Raw genomic sequence first — 19566 nt, 5'->3', positions numbered from 1 at the left:
GAGACAAGATACTTTCAAAAGCTGGGAGGAGGGAGAGAAACAAAGGGTCTCTGTCGGTCTATATGCTGCTTTTGTTGGGGATAGACCAGGAACGGAGTCTTAGAACTTTTAGTAAGTAATCTAGCTAGGTATGTGTTAGATTATGATTTCTTTAAATGGCTGAGAAAAGAATTGTGCTGAATAGAATAACTATTTCTGTCTGTGTATCTTTTTTGTAACTTAAGGTTTTGCCTAGAGGGATTCTCTATGTTTTGAATCTAATTACCCTGTAAGGTATCTACCATCCTGATTTTACAGAGGGGATTTCTTTACTTCTATTTACTTCTATTTCTATTAAAAGTCTTCTTGTAAGAAAACTGAATGCTTTTTCATTGTTCTCAGATCCAAGGGTTTGGGTCTGTGGTCACCTATGCAAATTGGTGAGATTTTTTATCCAACATTTCCCAGGAAAGGGGGGGTGCAAGTGTTGAGAGGATTATTCATTGTTCTTAAGATCCAAGGGTCTGGGTCTGTAGTCACCTAGGCAAATTGGTGTGGCTTTTTACCAAACCTTGTCCAGGAAGTGGGGTGCAAGGTTTTGGGAAGTATTTTGGGGGGAAAGACGTTTCCAAACAGCTCTTCCCCAGTAACCAGTATTTGTTTGGTAGTGGTAGCGGCCAATCCAAGGACAAAGGGTTGAATATTTTGTACCTTGGGGAACTTTTTGACCTAAGCTGGTAAAGATAAGCTTAGGAAGTTTTCATGCAGGTCCCCACATCTGTACCCTAGCGTTCAGAGTGGGGGAGGAACCTTGACAGGAGTGGAAGAAGGGAGGGATCAGCAAGAAAAGCTACCTTATTGAGGTCAGAACATGTAGGGATAAAGTGAGACAGGCTAAAAGTCAAGTAGAGTTGGACCTTGCAAAGGGAAATAAAACCAATAGTAAAAGGTTCTATAGTCATATAAATAAGAAGAAAACAAAGAAAGAAGAAGTGGGACCGCTAAACACTGAGGATGGAGTGGAGGTCAAGGATAATCTAGGCATGGCCCAATATCTAAACAAATACTTTGCCTCAGTCTTTAATAAGACTAAAGAGGATCTTAGGAATAATGGTAGCATGACAAATGGGAATGAGAATATGGAGGTAGACATCACCATATTTGAGGTAGAAGCGAAACTCAAACAGCTTAATGGGACTAAATCAGGGGGCCCAGATAATCTTCATCCAAGAATATTAAAGGAATTGGCACAAGAAATTGCAAGCCCATTAGCAAGAATTTTTAATGAATCTGTAAACTCAGGGGTTGTACCGTATGACTGGAGAATTGCTAACGTAGTTCCTATTTTTAAGAAAGGGGAAAAAAAGTGATCCGGGTAATTATAGGCCTGTTAGTTTGACATCTGTAGTATGCAAGGTCTTGGAAAAAATTTTGAAGGAGAAGGTAGTTAAGCACATTGAAGTCAATGGTAAATGGGACAAAATACAACATGGTTTTACAAAAGGTAGATCGTGCCAAACCAACCCGATCTCTTTCTTTGAGAAAGTAACAGATTTTTTAGACAAAGGAAACGCAGTGGATCTAATTTACCTAGATTTTAGTAAGGCATTTGATACCGTGCCATATGGGGAATTATTAGTTAAATTGAATAAGATGGGGATCAATCGGAAAATTGAAAGGTGGATAAGGAATTGGTTAAAGGGGAGACTACAACGGGTCCTACTGAAAGGTGAACTGTCAGGCTGGAGGGAGGTTACCAGTGGAGTTCCTCAAGGATCAGTTTTGGGACCAATCTTATTTAATCTTTTTATTACTGACCTTGGCACAAAAAGTGGGAGTGTGCTAATAAAGTTTGCGGATGATACAAAGCTGGGAGGTATTATTGCCAATTTAGAGAAGGACAGGGATACCCTACAGGAGGATCTGGATGACCTTGTAAACTGGAGTAATAGTAATAGGATGAAATTTAATGGTGAGAAGTGTAAGGTCATGCATTTAGGGATTAATAACAAGAATTTTAGTTATAAGCTGGGGACACATCAATTAGAAGTAACGGAGGAGGAAAAGGACCTTGGAGTATTGGTTGATCATAGGATGACTATGAGCCGCCAATGTGATATGGCTGTGAAAAAAGCTAATGTGGTCTTGGGATGCATCAGGAGAGGTATTTCCAGTAGGGATAAGGAGGTTTTAGTACCGTTATACAAGGCACTGGTGAGACCTCACCTGGAATACTGTGTGCAGTTCTGGTCTCCCATGTTTAAGAAGGATGAATTCAAACTGGAACAGGTACAGAGAAGGGCTCCTAGGATGATCCAAGGAATGGAAAACTTGTCTTATGAAAGGAGACTCAGGGAACTTGGCTTGTTTAGCCTAACCAAAAGAAGGCTGAGGGGAAATATGATTGCTCTCTATAAATATATCAGAGGGACAAATACCAGGGAGGGAGAGGAATTATTTAAGCTCAGTACCAATGTGGACACAAGAACAAATGGATATAAACTGGCCACCGGGAAGTTTAGACTAGAAATTAGACTGGCTGTTTCTGTTGTTAATAAAGGCACTTGAGAAAAAATGTTCCAGCACCACCGTGCGGTAGATTCATTGTGAAACAGTGGGGCTGGAACATTTTAATAGTGGGGGTAAGTGAAAGCCATCCCCCTCCTATTCTCCACGCCCCACTCCCCAGAGCTGGGGCTGGGAGCAGAACCATGTCTCCGGAAGCAGGGGGATACAGACAAGGTTAAGGGGTGGAGGCTGGGGCCACAGCTGGGCAGGCAGGAGCTGGGAGCGCAGAGTTAGGTGTTTAATTGCAATGATTCTTACTCACATCCACAGTATTAACCGCTTACTGTGTTTGGGGTGGGAAAACCAGGACATATTGGTAGGACCTTTGGAGTATTTTCACCTTCCAAAAGAAGATTAACCAGAGATCATAGGATCAATTTCCTGCCATTACAAGATGAAGACTCTGGTCATTTGTACTTGTTAGTTTCTCTAAAAACCCTGTAAGATAGGAGCCCTTAAATTTCACCAGTAAGTAATATATCTGAATTGACAATATATAGACTATAACATATAATGGGTCCAGCAGCAGAAGAGCCCCAGGTTTGGGGCGGCAGCCCAGCAGGGTCCCAGGCGTGGGGTTGGCAGGTGGGCGTAATGGGATGGCAGGAGCCAGGACCCCAGGAACGCGAGGCAGCAGCGGAGTTTAATCCTTAACTGAAACCGATAAGCATCAAGCTTATTGGTTAACCAGTTAAACTTTTACATTCTAGATCTAACCCCTGGTGTAGATGCAGCTAAGTCAACAGAAGAAGGTTTTCATTGACCTAGCTACCATGGCTTAGGGAGTTGGAATTCCTACAGCGACGGACAAAATCTTTCGTCACTAAAGTTTGCCTCTACAATATGGCTCACAGTGGAACAGATATATCGTTGAAGCTATACCACTATAGAGCCCGTAGCACAGACCTGGGGTGTCCACACAGGGGTTTCATGCAGTTTAACTAATTCACTTTAAATTCACACCTTTAGATTAATTTTCCTGACTGTCCCTGTGTAGACAAGCCATTAGTCTAAACCAGCAGTTCTCAAACTGGGGTCCACAGACACCCAGTACTCCAGGGGGTCTGCAAGTCATGTCTAGGGCCACTGGCCCCGCTCATCAACTCCTCCCACTCCCTCCCAGTGCCTCCTGCACATCACAGAACAGCTGTTCAGCAGCATGCAGGAGACGCTGGGAGGGAGGGCGAGGAATGGGGACGGGATGTGCTCAGGAGAGGGGGTGGAAAGAGGTGGGTAAGAGGAGGGGCAGGGGTGGAGCAGAGGCAGGAAAAGGTGGGGCAGGGGTGGGGTTTTGGGGGAAGGGGTGAAGTGGGGGCAGGGCCTGGGGCTGAGCAGGTGTTGAGCACCCCTGTGGAAAATTAGAAGCCAGCTTGGGGGTCTGCAAAAATTTTAAATCAAAATGGGGGTTCTTGGGTTGCTAAAGTTTGAGAACCATTGGTCTAAACTATTTAATTCAGGGTTAAATTTAGTAGCCACACTGATTTTTTTAAATTAAAATTGCCAAGCTGTTCGCTGTTCAGATACAGACTATGTGCATTAGTCCATAAATCTATACTATCTATCCATGTGTATGGTTCCACTGAAATATATAGCTTTTATTGTTACATATTACTGATCATACCATACATATTTTTGACTATGTCGTCAGTCTTGTCATACACTTGCAGCAAGTGTGAAAGCAACTGTTCGTTAAATATGTAGAAAATAGTCTACAACTTAATATAATAAGTTGCTCATAAGTGTATCATTTCACTTAACAATAGGGACACTGACAACGTATGTTTCCAGAGCTAATACAGTTTACCTTTTTCTGAACAAAATGTTATTTCCTAGAAAGAAATACAAGCAGCCAAAACATGGACAACTCCTCAACAACAATGTATGCACGGTGAAAGGGAGGGAAATAATTATGCAAAAAACAGATCAAGCTATGAACACATATTTTATCTGCTATATCTACTAGACTGAGGTTGGAGTACTCTTATCCCTCTACAGCAAAGAGCCTGTTGTGATGGTCATCGATAGCCATTGGAACATGATAGATCCCTGCCTTCCCAACACACCATTTGTCAGTTGATTGATCGGATATTATAAGTATCTTTTGTCTCCTTAAAACACATTGCTTCTTTAGAGTATACAAACATTAACCTGCCAAGCAAAGTTGTGGTATTATATTCTCCTCCTCCCTTTTTTTTTTTTTTTTTTTTTTTTTTAAATGCACTGTTTTGTGATAATAGCTTCTTCTACTCTCCTGGGCCATTATGGGGCTGATTTGTATTACCTGTCTATTCTGGTTGTAAGCAACATGGGGCAGGGATCATTGTCTTCCTCTAGTTTTGGTATTACATCCAGCACACTAAGAGCACTCAAGAAGCAATTATAAAAACGTTTTTTAAAAAATACTCCACAAACCTAAATTCTGGCCATGAACAACTTCATGACAATGCCATTTTTCAATAAAGTCTACAAATACTTAGGGCCAACTTTCTCTTATGTAAACAGGCACAACTTAGCTGCTTTAATTTAATTTGGTCATTGGAGTTTGTATTTATATCTTTGAAATAAAAATAGATGCTGACCTGTACTAATAGGTGGCCCAAGTTGGAGAAACGTGTGTCATTTTCTTTAATATTATTAATCTGCTTCATGAACTGAACCAGTATTTCAACAGCTCCTTTGTTAACCAGTTCATTAAGGAGTACTGCATTTCCAGAAATGAATTTTATTGCTCCCAAGCAATACAGAAAAGCCTCACTGTTTGTTTGTAGATCTTCAAATCTCAGGATCTCCAACAAAGAATCTAAAAAAGAATATTAGTGTTTAGAAAGACTGACATTTATATTTGAACTACTTTAGTTTTAAAAAGATTAACTGCAAAAGAAAATTGGGGTTTACAGTGTTTATCATACTTTTCTCATCAATGGATTGGACAAACCAAGTATTTGGATAGAAACCAGGGGTAATTATTGAAGTATAAGACGTGTATACAAGCTTTGTAGGCACCGTGGTCATCATTAAAATCCTTGGTCAAGGTCTGAAAAACAATTATTGGTTTTATGTGCCTCAATTCTTGAATGATCAACTTGAGACACCTTTAAAAAGGCCTGATTTTCAGAGAGCACATGCTCAGAACTTTCTGAAAATCAGGCCTCTTTAAGATGGCCACCCAAAAACTGAGGCACCGAAAAATCAATGACATTTTACTGCAGTGCTCCCTGTATACCAGCATTATCAGTAATGTCAGCATAGGCCTAAGCTTAAATGTGCTAGCTAACTGCTGGTCCAGACAATAGGAGGAGTAAATGTGCCCAAAATATCATTTTCATCTGGCATTATTTCCTCCCTATCGCCCAAACAAAACTAAGTAATCAGAATTTTGAAGATATTTCTTACTTGATAATTAAACAAATGTGAGGTCAGTTTTTGAACCTTTAATCTCTAGATAACTGGATCAGTTAAAAAGAAACTAACTAATTTCTGTTTCCAGTCATTTTCAGCATTTTCATGGACTGAAAAAAAGTCAGCTGTTTGTTTTAATAATTCCTGTTGATGTTCTGTATCCCAGTAAAACATTTAATAAACAAATAAATCACTGAAACAATAGGGAAAAAAACTTTCCAAAGCATTCTTATGTCTTATGTCAGCCATTCCTCCATCCACAAATCAATCCCAAATTATAAACCCTTTCCAGCAAAAAAAAAACCAAAAAACAAAAAACAACCACCCCACAAAACCCACATTTTTTAACTAAGTAATGAAGAAAGCCATGGGAAGATGGGACCAAAAGCTAAACAATGATGCTTACACAGATATGCTTTATCTGTCTATTCTTACTGAATTAAGTTTTAAGTATTTTAGGAGTTCATTGTATTAAAAATGCAAATGCTTATGTACTATTGAAGGACTGTATGTATTTCCATGAGGAAGGGGGATCACAGCCCTCCAGGAACTAAGAAGAGTGAAAGGTGGGGAAGAGAAGAGGGGGAAGGAAAATTCACTCACAATATAACACTTCCAAAGAGCTACCATCACCACACATACTGATTCAAACTGGATTTTCCAGGGAACAACAGACAAGGAAAGGATTTTTGGTTCAATAGCCTCACTGACTCAGGGCCTTCTTTCTAATTCTGTAATCTGGCAGAACCTCTGGTCTGGCAGGGCCCAATCCTAAGGAAAGCATTGGAATGTCTTTGGCCCACTGATGCCCCATCAGACTTGGGTTCTTGGGAGGCTGTGATGAACTTGTACCCATAGGAAAAAAACACCTTGTGCAGGCTTTTAAGGACTATCACCAAACAGAGCCCTTTTTGGAGTGAGGGGGTGATCTCTGGTATGCTTATTGTTTTAATATGTTTTCTCTGTAATGCTTGTAATTAAAGTGCTTGCTTAGAAAGAACTGGGTGATAACTTATAAAACTGTTGGCAAGGAGAGAAGTGAAGCAGGCCTGCTTCGGCAGACAGTCTTTGCTGGGGATACCATAGTACAGTCAGGGAACTGTTCAGCCTGGAAATAACCCAGTCAGAAAGGGAGGAGACACGGCTGGGGAGCCTGGAAACCAAGCCCCGATCTAAACTGGGGGTGGGATGAGGGAGGGGGAAAATCAGTCTAAGTTACGCAACTTCAGCTATGTGAATAACGTAGCTGAAGTCAACGTATTTGGATTGATTTACTGTGGTGTCTTCACCGCGGTGAGTCGACTGCTGCCGCTCCCTCGTCAACTCTGCCTGCGTCTCTCGCGGTGCTGGAGTACAGGAGTCAACAGGAGAGCGCTCAGGTCGATCACATCTAGAGTAGACATGATAAATCGATCCCTGCTGGATCGATTGCTCCCTGCCGATCCGGGGGGTAGTGAAGACATACCCCTAGACTGCATGTCCTTGCTGGATGACGGGGGGGAATATAGGTGCAACTGCCCTGTACTGAGTTACCTCGTGTCTGAACTCTACTGAGTTCCTTGTGGAGTTTTCCTTCCCCGGACCCATCTCCTATAGGTCTTACAATTGGAAGGGATGATCTGGCTAATCCTGCAAACACACACGCTTAACTTTAAGGAGGCGAACAGTCCCATTTACTTCAATGGGAATACTCATTCGTTAAGTTAAGCATGTTTCTGAAGTGTTTGCAGGGCCTAAGTTAAGAAGATACGTAAAAGTTTTACTGAAAACAACAAATTTAAAACAGGACTGCACATCACTCCCATGCTTTTCCATAATGCTCACATTTTTAGAGTGGGGAATACAGTTATAGCAAATGTCAGCTGTCATAAATTTTCCAAAACATTTGAAGGACAAGCATTTTTACTACTGTATTTCAACATTTATTTTAGTATATATAAAAATGAATACATACCCAATAGACCATCATTTTGAATGAGCGAATCATTTTTCTCATTTCTACTAATTTTAAATACAAGCTTGCAGACATTGAGCAGATTCTTTCCACTTACTTTGAGCTGCAGAGAGACAGAAAGAAGAGAAACAAAAATCACATGTATATTTTGGGGTAAAAGAAAACATTATAATATTTTAGAAGTTAAGTACACCAGAGTAATCTAGTCAGTATGTGGACTTTCTAAAGTTCCTATAGAAGGCATTGACAACTAATCAGACTGGGCCTGATCTGGGACCAAAGTGAATGGGGGTTTTACCACTGACTTCCATAGGACAGAATGAGGTTCAGCATTCAAAGGTTCTAACACCTCAATATTTAAAACAATTTAAGAAAATTTAAACTAGACTACTCTTTAAAAAAAATACAACACATGCTACTTGGGATCAGTTTTTAAAAGATTTTTATCTGACGAATTTGCAGGGTTTTTTGTTTTAATTATTCCTATAGCACAGAAAAATAATCCCCGTCTCTCTTTGTTTGAGCAGGATCCACCGTTTATGCAAAATACAGTGGCTACACAAGAATATGAGATCTGTATATTAAACTCTATGCTAGAAAATAAAATATGATATGAAACAATGTATTTCACCATGAAAGATGCCCTCAAACTTCAGGGACTATCTTAACCAGTTAAGTTCAAGAGGAGAGAGACTTGACAGGAGAAGATGATCAAAGGAAAGAATGTAGGAAACTGTAAAAGGGGAACTGAAAGTTGTAAAGATACAATGACAATCTTTCCATGATTTTTTATGTTCTAATGGAACTGCATTCCCTCTTCTTTTCAAAAACTGAAAAAGATTTCATGGTAAATTGTCTTTGTGGCCCTTGGCACCCCTGTATTCACACCCTACACACAACTGCAATGATGTTTGTACAAATGCCTTGCAATGTATCCTTTGAAAACAAATACAATGGTCAATATCATTGCAAAATATAAATGTAATAATGCTTATGTGAAATTATGGATAGTCATTAATATCATGCTTTAAAGTCTGTGACTAAAAGATATTTAAACCAGGCATATCATGGGGAGTTGATAAACAGGTTTTCTCCAGACAAAGGAAAGAGGTGGACACCTCAAACCAGGTGCGGCCCATATTCAATGGGCTATTCATTTGTATCAGAGACTATAGCAGGAAGAAATAATTTGCATAGTAGCAAACCACCAGCAAGGAAGGAACTAGCATGGAGTCTTATCTTCCAGATTTCAAGGCTCCTTTACACAGCATGAAGTAATTAAATTTATCTGGGCGTACCTGTCAGAAAAATACATTTCAAAGGGTCACTGAACTATAAGGAGAGGGGCTGGAGCGAACCCCTAAATTATTCTTCACTTTAAGGATACAAAGTAACTGAGCAATTTGATCTCTGTGATGAGTCCAGGCCAGACCAACCAGTTAAAAGATGGACAGAAGACTGTGGGTGAGAGAAACCATCTTGAATAAAGACTGTATTTTGCTAGATTAAGTTTTAGACTTTTTAAAGCGTGTTTTCACTTTTATTTATGTGTAACATAAGAACAGTCATACTGGGTCAGACCAATGGTCCATCTAGCCCAGGATTCTGGTATTCTGACAGCGGCCAATGCCAGGTGCTTCAGAGGGAATAAAGGAACAGATAATCATCACGTGATCCATCCCGTTGTCTATTACCAATTTCTTTCAAACAGAGGCTAGGGACATCACAGAGCATGGTTTTGCATCCTTGCTCATCGTGACAGTAACCATCTCTATCTTAATTTCTCTTACTTGATATCACTTCATTTATGCTTTTTTGTTAATAAACTTGTTTTGCTTTCATTATAAATCATCAGCAACTGGGTAATTTCAGTAAAGTGTTTGCTTCTAGTAAGCTGACAGGTTGAAATGTTATACTTCTCTGTACTGACAGTGAACCTAATACTTTTTTTGTGAGGGTCCAGAATAGATCCTCCAAAGGAAATCCCACTTGCAGACCCCTTGTACAGGAAAACGCTCTAAGAGGGTGTTTCACATATTATTCCACCGAACAACTGAAGAATAACTGCCCTAAATTGAAAGAAGCTAAGCCCACACCGTGTCCAGCCCAGGTTAATAAAGCTGTTCTTAACACAGGATCCCAAGAAAAACCTGCAAGTCTCCTGATTAATTTTGAGGGGTCTGACCCATTGGAGATGGACATAGAATTTGTTGAAGCAGCCAAGGTAAATGGCAAAGAATGCACTTGGTGGGTAGACACTGGTGCAGAGATTTCTTTGGTCACAAAAACCACAGTTGAACAGGCAGACATGCTCCCCGCAGAGTATGCAGAACTCCTAGCACTGGGGCAATACAAATTCATTGCACCTTTAGCTAAAGTACCCATGGAGTGGAAAGATCTGGAGAGAACTCTGAGAGTTGTTGTGTTGGATAATACTCCAACGGGAAATGACATTTTGTCTATGTCTAAAGCGATTAATATAGTAACTCGCAGCAAAAAGGAATATTGTTCTGTGATCTCAATACAGGATTATGCAGAAAAAGCAGCAGCAGAGCAGGGAAGGGATGGCCCCAGCCCTGGCCTCAGCTCAGTAAGAGAAAGCAATGTGCAAAGCAGAGGAAAGCAGCAAGCATAGGGTATGTCTACACTACGGAATAAGGTCGAATTTATAGAAGTCGTTTTTTTATAAATCGGTTTTATATATTCGAGTGTGTGTGTCCCCACAGAAAATGCTCTAAGTGCATTAAGTGCATTAACTCGGTGGAGTGCTTCCACAGTACCGAGGCTAGAGTCGACTTCCAGAGCATTGCACTGTGGATAGCTATCCCACAGTTCCCGCAGTCTCCGCTGCCCATTGGAATTCTGGGTTGAGATCCCAATGCCTGATGGGGCTAAAACATTGTCGTGGGTGGTTCTGGGTACATATCGTCAGGTCCCCGTTCCCTCCCTCCCTCCGTGAAAGCAAGGGCAGACAATCGTTTCGCGCCTTTTTTCCTGAGTTACCTGTGCAGACGCCATACCATGGCAAGCATGGAGCCCGCTCAGGTAACCGTCACCCTATGTCTCCTGGGTGCTGGCAGACACGGTACGGCATTGCTACACAGTAGCAGCAACCCCTTGCCTTGTGGCAGCAGACGGTACAGTACGACTGGTAGCCGTCATCGTCATGTCCGAGGTGCTCCTAGCCACGTCGGCTGGGAGCGCCTAGACAGACATGGGCGCAGGGACTAAATTTGGAGTGACTTGACCAGGTCGTTCTCTTTAGTCCTGCAGTCAGTCCTATTGAACCGTCTTATGGTGAGCAGGCAGGCGATACGGATTGCTAGCAGTCGTACTGTACCATCTTCTGCCGAGCAGCCATGAGATGTGGATGGCATGCAGTCCTTCTGCACCGTCTGCTGCCAGCCAAAGATGTAAAAGATAGATGGAGTGGATCAAAACAAGAAATAGACCAGATTTGTTTTATACTCATTTGCCTCCTCTCCTGTCTACGGGACTCATTACTCTAGGTCACACTGCAGTCACTCACAGAGAAGGTGCAGCGAGGTAAATCTAGCCATGTATCAATCAGAGGCCAGGCTAACCTCCTCGTTCCAATAAGAACAATAACTTAGGTGCACCATTTCTTATTGGAACCCTCCGTGAAGTCCTACCTGAAATACTTCTTGATGTAAAGACACCCCCTTTGTTGATTTTAGCTCCCTGAAGCCAACCCTGTAAGCCGTGTCGTCAGTCGCCCCTCCTTCCGTCAGAGCAACGGCAGACAATCGTTCCACGCCTTTTTTCTGTGCAGACGCCATACCAAGGCAAGCATGGAGGCCACTCAGCTCACTTTGGCAATTAGGAGCACATTAAACACCACACGCATTATCCAGCAGTATATGCAGCACCAGAACCGGGTAAAGCGATACCGGGCGAGGAGGCGACGTCAGCGCGGTCACGTGAGTGATCAGGACATGGACACAGATTTCTCTGAAAGCATGGGCCCAGCCAATGCATGCATCATGGTGCTAATGGGGCAGGTTCATGCTGTGGAACGCCGATTCTGGGCTCGGGAAACAAGCACAGACTGGTGGGACCGCATAGTGTTGCAGGTCTGGGACGATTCCCAGGGGCTGCGAAACTTTCGCATGCATAAGGGCACTTTCATGGAACTTTGTGACTTGCTTTCCCCTGCCCGGAGGCGCATGAATACCAAGATGAGAGCAGCCCTCACAGTTGAGAAGCGAGTGGCAATAGCCCTGTGGAAGCTTGCAACGCCAGACAGCTACCGGTCAGTTGGGAATCAATTTGGAGTGGGCAAATCTACTGTTGGGTCTGCTGTGATGCAAGTAGCCCACGCAATCAAAGATCTATTGATATCAAGGGTAGTGACCCTGGGAAATGTGCAGGTTATAGTGGATGGCTTTGCTGCAATGGGATTCCCTACCTGTGGTGGGGCCATAGACGGAACCCATATCCCTATCTTGGCACCGGAGCACCAAGCCGCCGAGTACATAAACCGCAAGGGGTACTTTTCGATAGTGCTGCAAGCTCTGGTGGATCACAAGGGACGTTTCACCAACATCAACGTGGGATGGCCGGGAAAGGTACATGACGCTCGCATCTTCAGGAACTCTGGTCTGTTTCAAAAGCTGCAGGAAGGGACTTTATTCCCAGACCAGAAAATAACTGTTGGGGATGTTGAAATGCCTATATGTATCCTTGGGGACCCAGCCTACCCCTTAATGCCATGGCTCATGAAGCCGTACACAGGCAGCCTGGACAGTGGTCAGGAGCTGTTCAACTACAGGCTGAGCAAGTGCAGAATGGTGGTAGAATGTGCATTTGGACGTTTAAAGGCGCGCTGGCGCAGTTTACTGACTCGCTTAGACCTCAGTGAAACCAATATTCCCACTGTTATTACTGCTTGCTGTGTGCTCCACAATATCTGTGAGAGTAAGGGGGAGATGTTTATGGCGGGGTGGGAGGTTGAGGCAAATCGCCTGGCTGCTGGTTACGCGCAGCCAGACACCAGGGTGGTTAGAAGAGAACAGGAGGGCGCGATACACATCAGAGAAGCTTTGAAAACTAGTTTCATGACTGGCCAGGCTACGGTGTGAAAGTTCTGTTTGTTTCTCCTTGATGAAACCCCCCGCCCCTTGGTTCACTCTACTTCCCTGTAAGCTAACCACCCTCCCCTCCTCCCTTCAATCACCGCTTGCAGAGGCAATAAAGTCATTGTTGCTTCACATTCATGCATTCTTTATTCATTCATCACACAAATAGGGGGATGACTACCAAGGTAGCCCAGGAGGGGTGGTGGAGGAGGGAAGGAAAATGCCACACAGCACTTTAAGCACAGCACTTTAAAAGTTTACAACTTTAAAATTTATTGAATGACAGACTTCTTTTTTTTGGGCAATCCTCTGTGGTGGAGTGGCTGGTTGGCCGGAAGCCCCCCCACCGCGTTCTTGGGCGTCTGGGTGTGGAGGCTATGGAACTTGGAGGAGGGCGGTTGGTTACAGTGGCAGTCTGTGCTCCAGCTGCCTTTGCTGCAGCTCAACCATACACTGGAGCATACTGGTTTGGTCCTCCAGCAGCCTCAGCATTGAATCCTGCCTCCTCTCATCATGCTGCCGCCACATTTGAGCTTCAGCCCTGTCTTCAGCCCGCCACTTACTCTCTTCAGCCCGCCACCTCTCCTCCCGGTCATTTTGTGCTTTCCTGCACTCTGACATTATTTGCCTCCACGCATTCGTCTGTGCTCTGTCAGTGTGGGAGGACAGCATGAGCTCGGAGAACATTTCATCGCGAGTGCGTTTTTTTTTCTTTCTAAGCTTCACTAGCCTCTGGGAAGGAGAAGATCCTGTGATCATTGAAACACATGCAGCTGGTGGAGGAAAAAAAGGGACAGCGGTATTTAAAAAGACACATTTTATAAAACAGTGGCTACACTCTTTCAGGGTAAACCTTGCTGTTAACATTACATACATAGCACATGTGCTTTTGTTACAAGGTCGCATTTTGCCTCCCCCCACCGCGTGGCTACCCCCTCAATCTTCCCCCCTCCCTGTGGCTAACAGCGGGGAATATTTCTGTTTAGCCACAGGCAAACAGCCCAGCAGGAATGGGCTCCTCTGAGTGTCCCCTGAAGAAAAGCACTCTATTTCAACCAGGTGACCATGAATTATATCTCACTCTCCTGAGGATAACACAGAGAGAGAAAAAACGGATGTTGTTTGAATGCCAGCAAACATACACTGCAATGTTTTGTTCTACAGTGATTCCCGAGTACGTGTTACTGGCCTGGAGTGGTAAAGTGTCCTACCATGAAGGACGCAATAAGGCTGCCCTCCCCAGAAACCTTTTGCAAAGGCTTTGGGAGTACATCTAGGAGAACCGCGAATGCCAGGGCAAAGTAATCCTTTCACATGCTTGCTTTTAAACCATATATAGTATTTTAAAAGGTACACTCACCAGAGGTCCCTTCTCCGCCTGCTGGGTCCAGGAGGCAGCCTTGGGTGGGTTCGGGGGGTACTGGCTCCAGGTCCAGGGTGAGAAACAGTTCCTGGCTGTCGGGAAAACCGGTTTCTCCGCTTGCTTGCTGTGAGCTATCTACAACCTCATCATCATCATCATCTTCTTCGTCCCCAAAACCTGCTTCCGTATTGCCTCCATCTCCATTGAAGGAGTCAAACAACACGGCTGGGGTAGTGGTGGCTGAACCCCCTAAAATGGCATGCAGCTCATCATAGAAGCGGCATGTTTGGGGCTCTGACCCGGAGCGGCTGTTCGCCTCTCTGGTTTTCTGGTAGGCTTGCCTCAGCTCCTTCAGTTTCACGCGGCACTGCTTCGGGTCCCTGTTATGGCCTCTGTCCTTCATGCCCTGGGAGATTTTGACAAAGGTTTTGGCATTTCGAAAACTGGAACGGAGTTCTGATAGCACGGATTCCTCTCCCCAAACAGCGATCAGATCCCGTACCTCCCGTTCGGTCCATGCTGGAGCTCTTTTGTGATTCTGGGACCCCATCATGGTCACCTCTGCTGATGAGCTCTGCATGGTCACCTGCAGCTTGCCACGCTGGCCAAACAGGAAATGAGATTCAAAAGTTCGCGGTTCTTTTCCTGTCTACCTGGCCAGTGCATCTGAGTTGAGAGTGCTGTCCAGAGTGGTCACAATGGAGCACTCTGGGATAGCTCCCGGAGGCCAATACCGTCGAATTGTGTCCACAGTACCCCAAATTCGAGCCGGCAAGGCCGATTTAAGCGCTAATCCACTTGTCAGGGGTGGAGTAAGGAAATCGATTTTAAGAGCCCTTTAAGTTGAAAAAGGGCTTCATCGTGTGGACGGGGGCAGGTTTACATCGATTTAATGTTGCTAAATTCGACCTAAAGTCCTAGTGTAGACCAGGGCATAGAGAACCGGGGGAGGGGGGGGGGGAGGCTGTTCAGGTTGTCAGCCACCAGGGATTTGTGGGCAAGCAGAAAGCAGACCCCATACTAGAAAGCATCTGTGGATAGATACTCGAGGGGAACCCAGTGATGGGAAATGGGGAAAGATTTTTTTTGAAGAGGAAGAGTAACTGTACAGGAAATTCCCATGGGGAAAGATAAAAGCCCTGGGAAACCTTACAAGCAACTGGTTGTGCCTGCCCAGCATCATGGGGAGTTATAGTTGCTAGTGTATGAATGTCCTTTTGCTGGTCACTTGGGGGGCAAAAGAAGGTTAAATAAGAATTTAGGGATACAGAATGATGTGGGAGACTATATCAGATCTTGTGAATTATGTTGAAAGAAACCTACAAGACCCCCAAAAGTCCCTCTACAACCACTTGCTAGTGATTCAAGAGGCACTTTATAGGGTAGCAATGTACACTGTGGGGGCTATGCCATTCCCTACCCAAAGGGGAAAAAAATATGTCTTGATGGTAGTGGATTTTGCACTAGCTACCCTGAAGCAGTTGTTCTAACTAAGAGGCTGATTCTGTGGCAAAAGCCCTTTTCACTATTTTTAACACAGTGGGTTCCCCTAAGGAGATTTTATCAGATCATGGGTCAAATTTCACATCCCAGCTATCCAGTGAATTATTATGGAAGTTATGTGGAGCTAAACAGTTAAGGACTGCCCTATATCACCCAGAAACAAATGGTTTGGTGGAGAGGTTTTGTGGGACACTGAAATCAATAAAAAGAAAAGGAGTACTTGTGGCACCTGAGAGACTAACAAATTTATTTGAGCATAAGCTTTCGTGAGCTACAGCTCACCTCATCGGATGCATGCAGTGGAAAATACAGTGGGGAGATTTTATATACACAGAGAACATGAAACAATGGGTGTTACCATACCCACTGTAACAAGAGTGATCAGGTAAGGTGAGCTATTACCAGCAACGGGTTACATTGTTTTGCTTTTGAGTGCAGTTATGTAACAAAACAAAAAAAATCTACATTTGTAAGTTACACTTTCACGATAAAGAGATTGCACTTCAGTACTTGTATGAGATGAATTGAAAAATACTATTTCTTTTATCATTTTTACAGTGCAAATATTTGTAATCATAAATAATATAATAAAGTGAGCACTGTAACTTTGTATTCTGCGTTGTAATAGAAATCAATATACAGTATTTGAAAATGTAGGAAAACCAAAAATATTTAATTAATTTCAATCGGTATTATATTGTTTACCAGAGTGATTAATTTTTTAATCGCGATTAATTTGAGTTAATCACCTCAGTTAACTGCGATTAATTGACAGCCCTAAATATAATCACTAAAAACTATACCAAGAAGTGCTAAACAGCATCTTTCTAAAAGGTAGACCACCCCTCCACTCCACAAACACCATGCTAAAAAGCTAAGCTGATAGATTTAAAAGCACAGGCTTAGAACTGAGTTTTGTATTTTTTGTGAAATATCGTCCCAAATCCCATACTTTGTGAAAAGCCACCATTGTCAGATTAAGAGAGTTAGAAGGAAATATTCTGATGGCTGATTTTGTAGTTGACAGTTATGACTGAGATTTTAATGTGTAACACTGATGTTGACAGGTTTCAGAGTAGCAGCCGTGTTAGTCTGTATCCGCAAAAAGAAAAGGAGTACTTGTGGCACCTTAGAGACTAACAAATTTATTTGAGCATAAGCTTTCGTGAGCTACAGCTCACTTCATCAGATGCATTCAGTGGAAAATACAGTGGGGAGATTTATATACATAGAGAACATGAAACAATGGGTGTTACCGTAACAGCTCACCTTAAGTGATCACTCTCGTTACAGTGTGTATGGTAACAACCATTGTTTCATGTTCTCTATGTATATAAATCTCCGCACTGTGTTTTCCACTGAATGCATCCGATGAAGTGAGCTGTAGCTCACGAAAGCTTATGCTCAAATAAATTTGTTAGTCTCTAAGGTGACACAAGTACTTCTTTTCTTTTTACTGATGTTGACAAAACTAAACCAAAACAACAGTTTTAGCTATCAACATTTTATGTAAACAATTCTATTACTATAAACACAAATCATTAAAGAAACTAAATTTAGCTGATAAATAAAGAAAACATGGCATGTTACAATTGAAGTTCCCACTTACAACACTGAATTAAAGGATGCGATGCGAATTTACTAAACTCTCCTTAATTTTAGTAACACATTATGCAAACTATTTTTGTTATGTAAGGTTTTGAATTATATTAATTATAAGGTGTGACCAACTAATCAAGTTTTTTTTACTGGGAAAGTTATGATGTAAGGTAATTTAACTTTATTTTTATGTATTTACTAAAAATAAATTGGTACTAAGTTGCCCCTTCTGTCTGGTTATTGCAAAAGCAAAGGTAATGACGCTTTTACTTCATTTTGACATTTTCTGAAAAGCTTCCTACCCACCATCACAACACAATTCGGCTCAAGCTTCCCTGCCCTTGCAGAGATTACACAACAGGAATGTAATAGTCCTATAAGCAGTGACATGCTGTTTCACGCTTGGATCATCAGAGGGACTCATGAAATTACCACTGGCAAGGAAGTAGAGAATTTCAAAGTCACTTCTGAAACTACATGGGAGCACAAGTATCATTGTCTTACCATAACAATGACAGTGTTCTCCAGTTTGAGTTGTGCTAATAATTCAACATTTACTTAGTTTTCTATTATGTTTAGACTAAAATCTCAGTTTTGGTGTAAAGTTGTAGAAATCACTAATTTTCATTAAGTTTGGAGTCCTAGGTAAACAAAAACAAAATGAAAAAAAGACTGGAAAGGCAGAGTGATTAGAGCACAGGACATTGAGCTGAAGGACAGTCTTGTGCTTAAGACACTAACCTAGGATTCCAAGGATCAATGCCTAGTTCTGTCAGATTCTCTGTGTGACCCTGGACAAGTCACAATCTCTGCCTCTCCATTCCCTATCAGTATAATGGGGATGATAATATTTCCATTCTCCTTCTCTTGTTTGTCTCATTTGTTTAGATTGCAAGCTCTCCAGGGCAGAGACCATCTCTTATTAAGTACATATACTGGGCTTAGCACAATGGGGTCCCCATTTCAGTTAAGGCCTCTAGATGCTATGATAATTCAATTAAATAATAAATAATAAAATAAAATAATAATGAACCAGAATAGATGGGTATTATTCCTAGCTCGGTCGCTGACTTTCTGATTTGGCCTGGAAGTTACTTAACCTCACTTTCCCCGTATAGGGATAATTATACTTACCCAGCTTTAAAAAAGGTGCTTTGATATCCTCAGATAAAGTTGCTTTATTAAGTACAAGGTATTATAAAACTGAACTTAATTTCCACTGTTTAGTCTTCCGATTCTTAGCAGATCAAAACACTACAGATCTCTACCCTGCAATCACAGGGTGCAAGTCCAGCTCACGTATACATATCTAAGCTAACTCAGGCACTGGAGCAGTGACATTCAGGCAGCACGGGCTGCACAAACCCACATGAAACCCTGGATAATTACTCTGCTGGCTAGCTCATATTGAAGCCCATGCTGCTGTTACTTTACTGCTGTGATGTCCAAGCTAGCTAGATTCAAGCTAGTTCAGATATGTCTACACAAGCTTCAATCACACAAAAGTAGATACATCCTTAAAGTATAGAACACTAAATTAGATAAAAGTTTTCAATCATACATACAGTATATGTGAATCATTGCACTCTTTCATATCACTAAATAGTTTAAAAAAAGACTTACAGCCAGAATCATTCTTGCCAGTTTCAGGCCAAGTGGGTCTGAACCAATGTCAACTAGTTTATATAATATCTTCAGAAGCGCACTTCTTCTTTTAAATCTCTTTCCAAACATGTTTCCTTCTTCCAAGGCTTGATGGAGACTGGTGCAGGCAAGGTAGAGGTTTTCTGTATTGTTTTCTATTTGTGAGGATGGAGAGGAAAATAAAGTTAATTATCAAGGCCATCCATTCAATCAACAGATACAGACAGAACACCAAAAAGAGAAATGTTTGCAAAATACTACACAAAATAAGGTACCCAATCAATTTTGTAGTGTTCTGATACTTTAATACAAGGGTTTACAAGCATTTTTCATACATCAAATCATTTTTATGTTACTCTTTTAAAAACAATAGCTCTTTTTAAGCCAAGTGATTCATAGAGGCTACAGCAACAAGACAAATCAAGACATTTGAGGATAAATCTCAAATGAAACGTTTT

At 42.1% G+C, this 19566-nt stretch overlaps 1 protein-coding gene across 4 annotated transcripts in view; it reads right to left on the bottom strand.

The window, feature by feature from the left end:
* The window catches only part of ARMC2 (armadillo repeat containing 2), a 135639-nt gene that overhangs the window by 50831 nt on the left and 65242 nt on the right, over window positions 1–19566 (bottom strand). For all 4 annotated transcript variants that reach the window (XM_048844852.2, XM_048844853.2, XM_048844854.2 and 1 more), the window contains 3 exons: window positions 19088–19263; window positions 7901–8003; window positions 5127–5347 (listed from right to left, as the gene is read on the bottom strand). In XM_048844852.2, coding sequence (XP_048700809.2) covers window positions 5127–5347; window positions 7901–8003; window positions 19088–19263 — 500 coding nt within the window. The remainder of the gene's footprint in view (window positions 1–5126; window positions 5348–7900; window positions 8004–19087; window positions 19264–19566) is intronic.

The sequence above is a fragment of the Caretta caretta genome, chromosome 3 (assembly GCF_965140235.1).
Source record: "Caretta caretta isolate rCarCar2 chromosome 3, rCarCar1.hap1, whole genome shotgun sequence".
Lineage (NCBI taxonomy): Eukaryota > Metazoa > Chordata > Testudines > Cheloniidae > Caretta > Caretta caretta.
The sequence above is the reverse complement of the archived record's forward strand: the minus strand, read 5'-3'. Positions and strand labels throughout refer to the sequence as shown.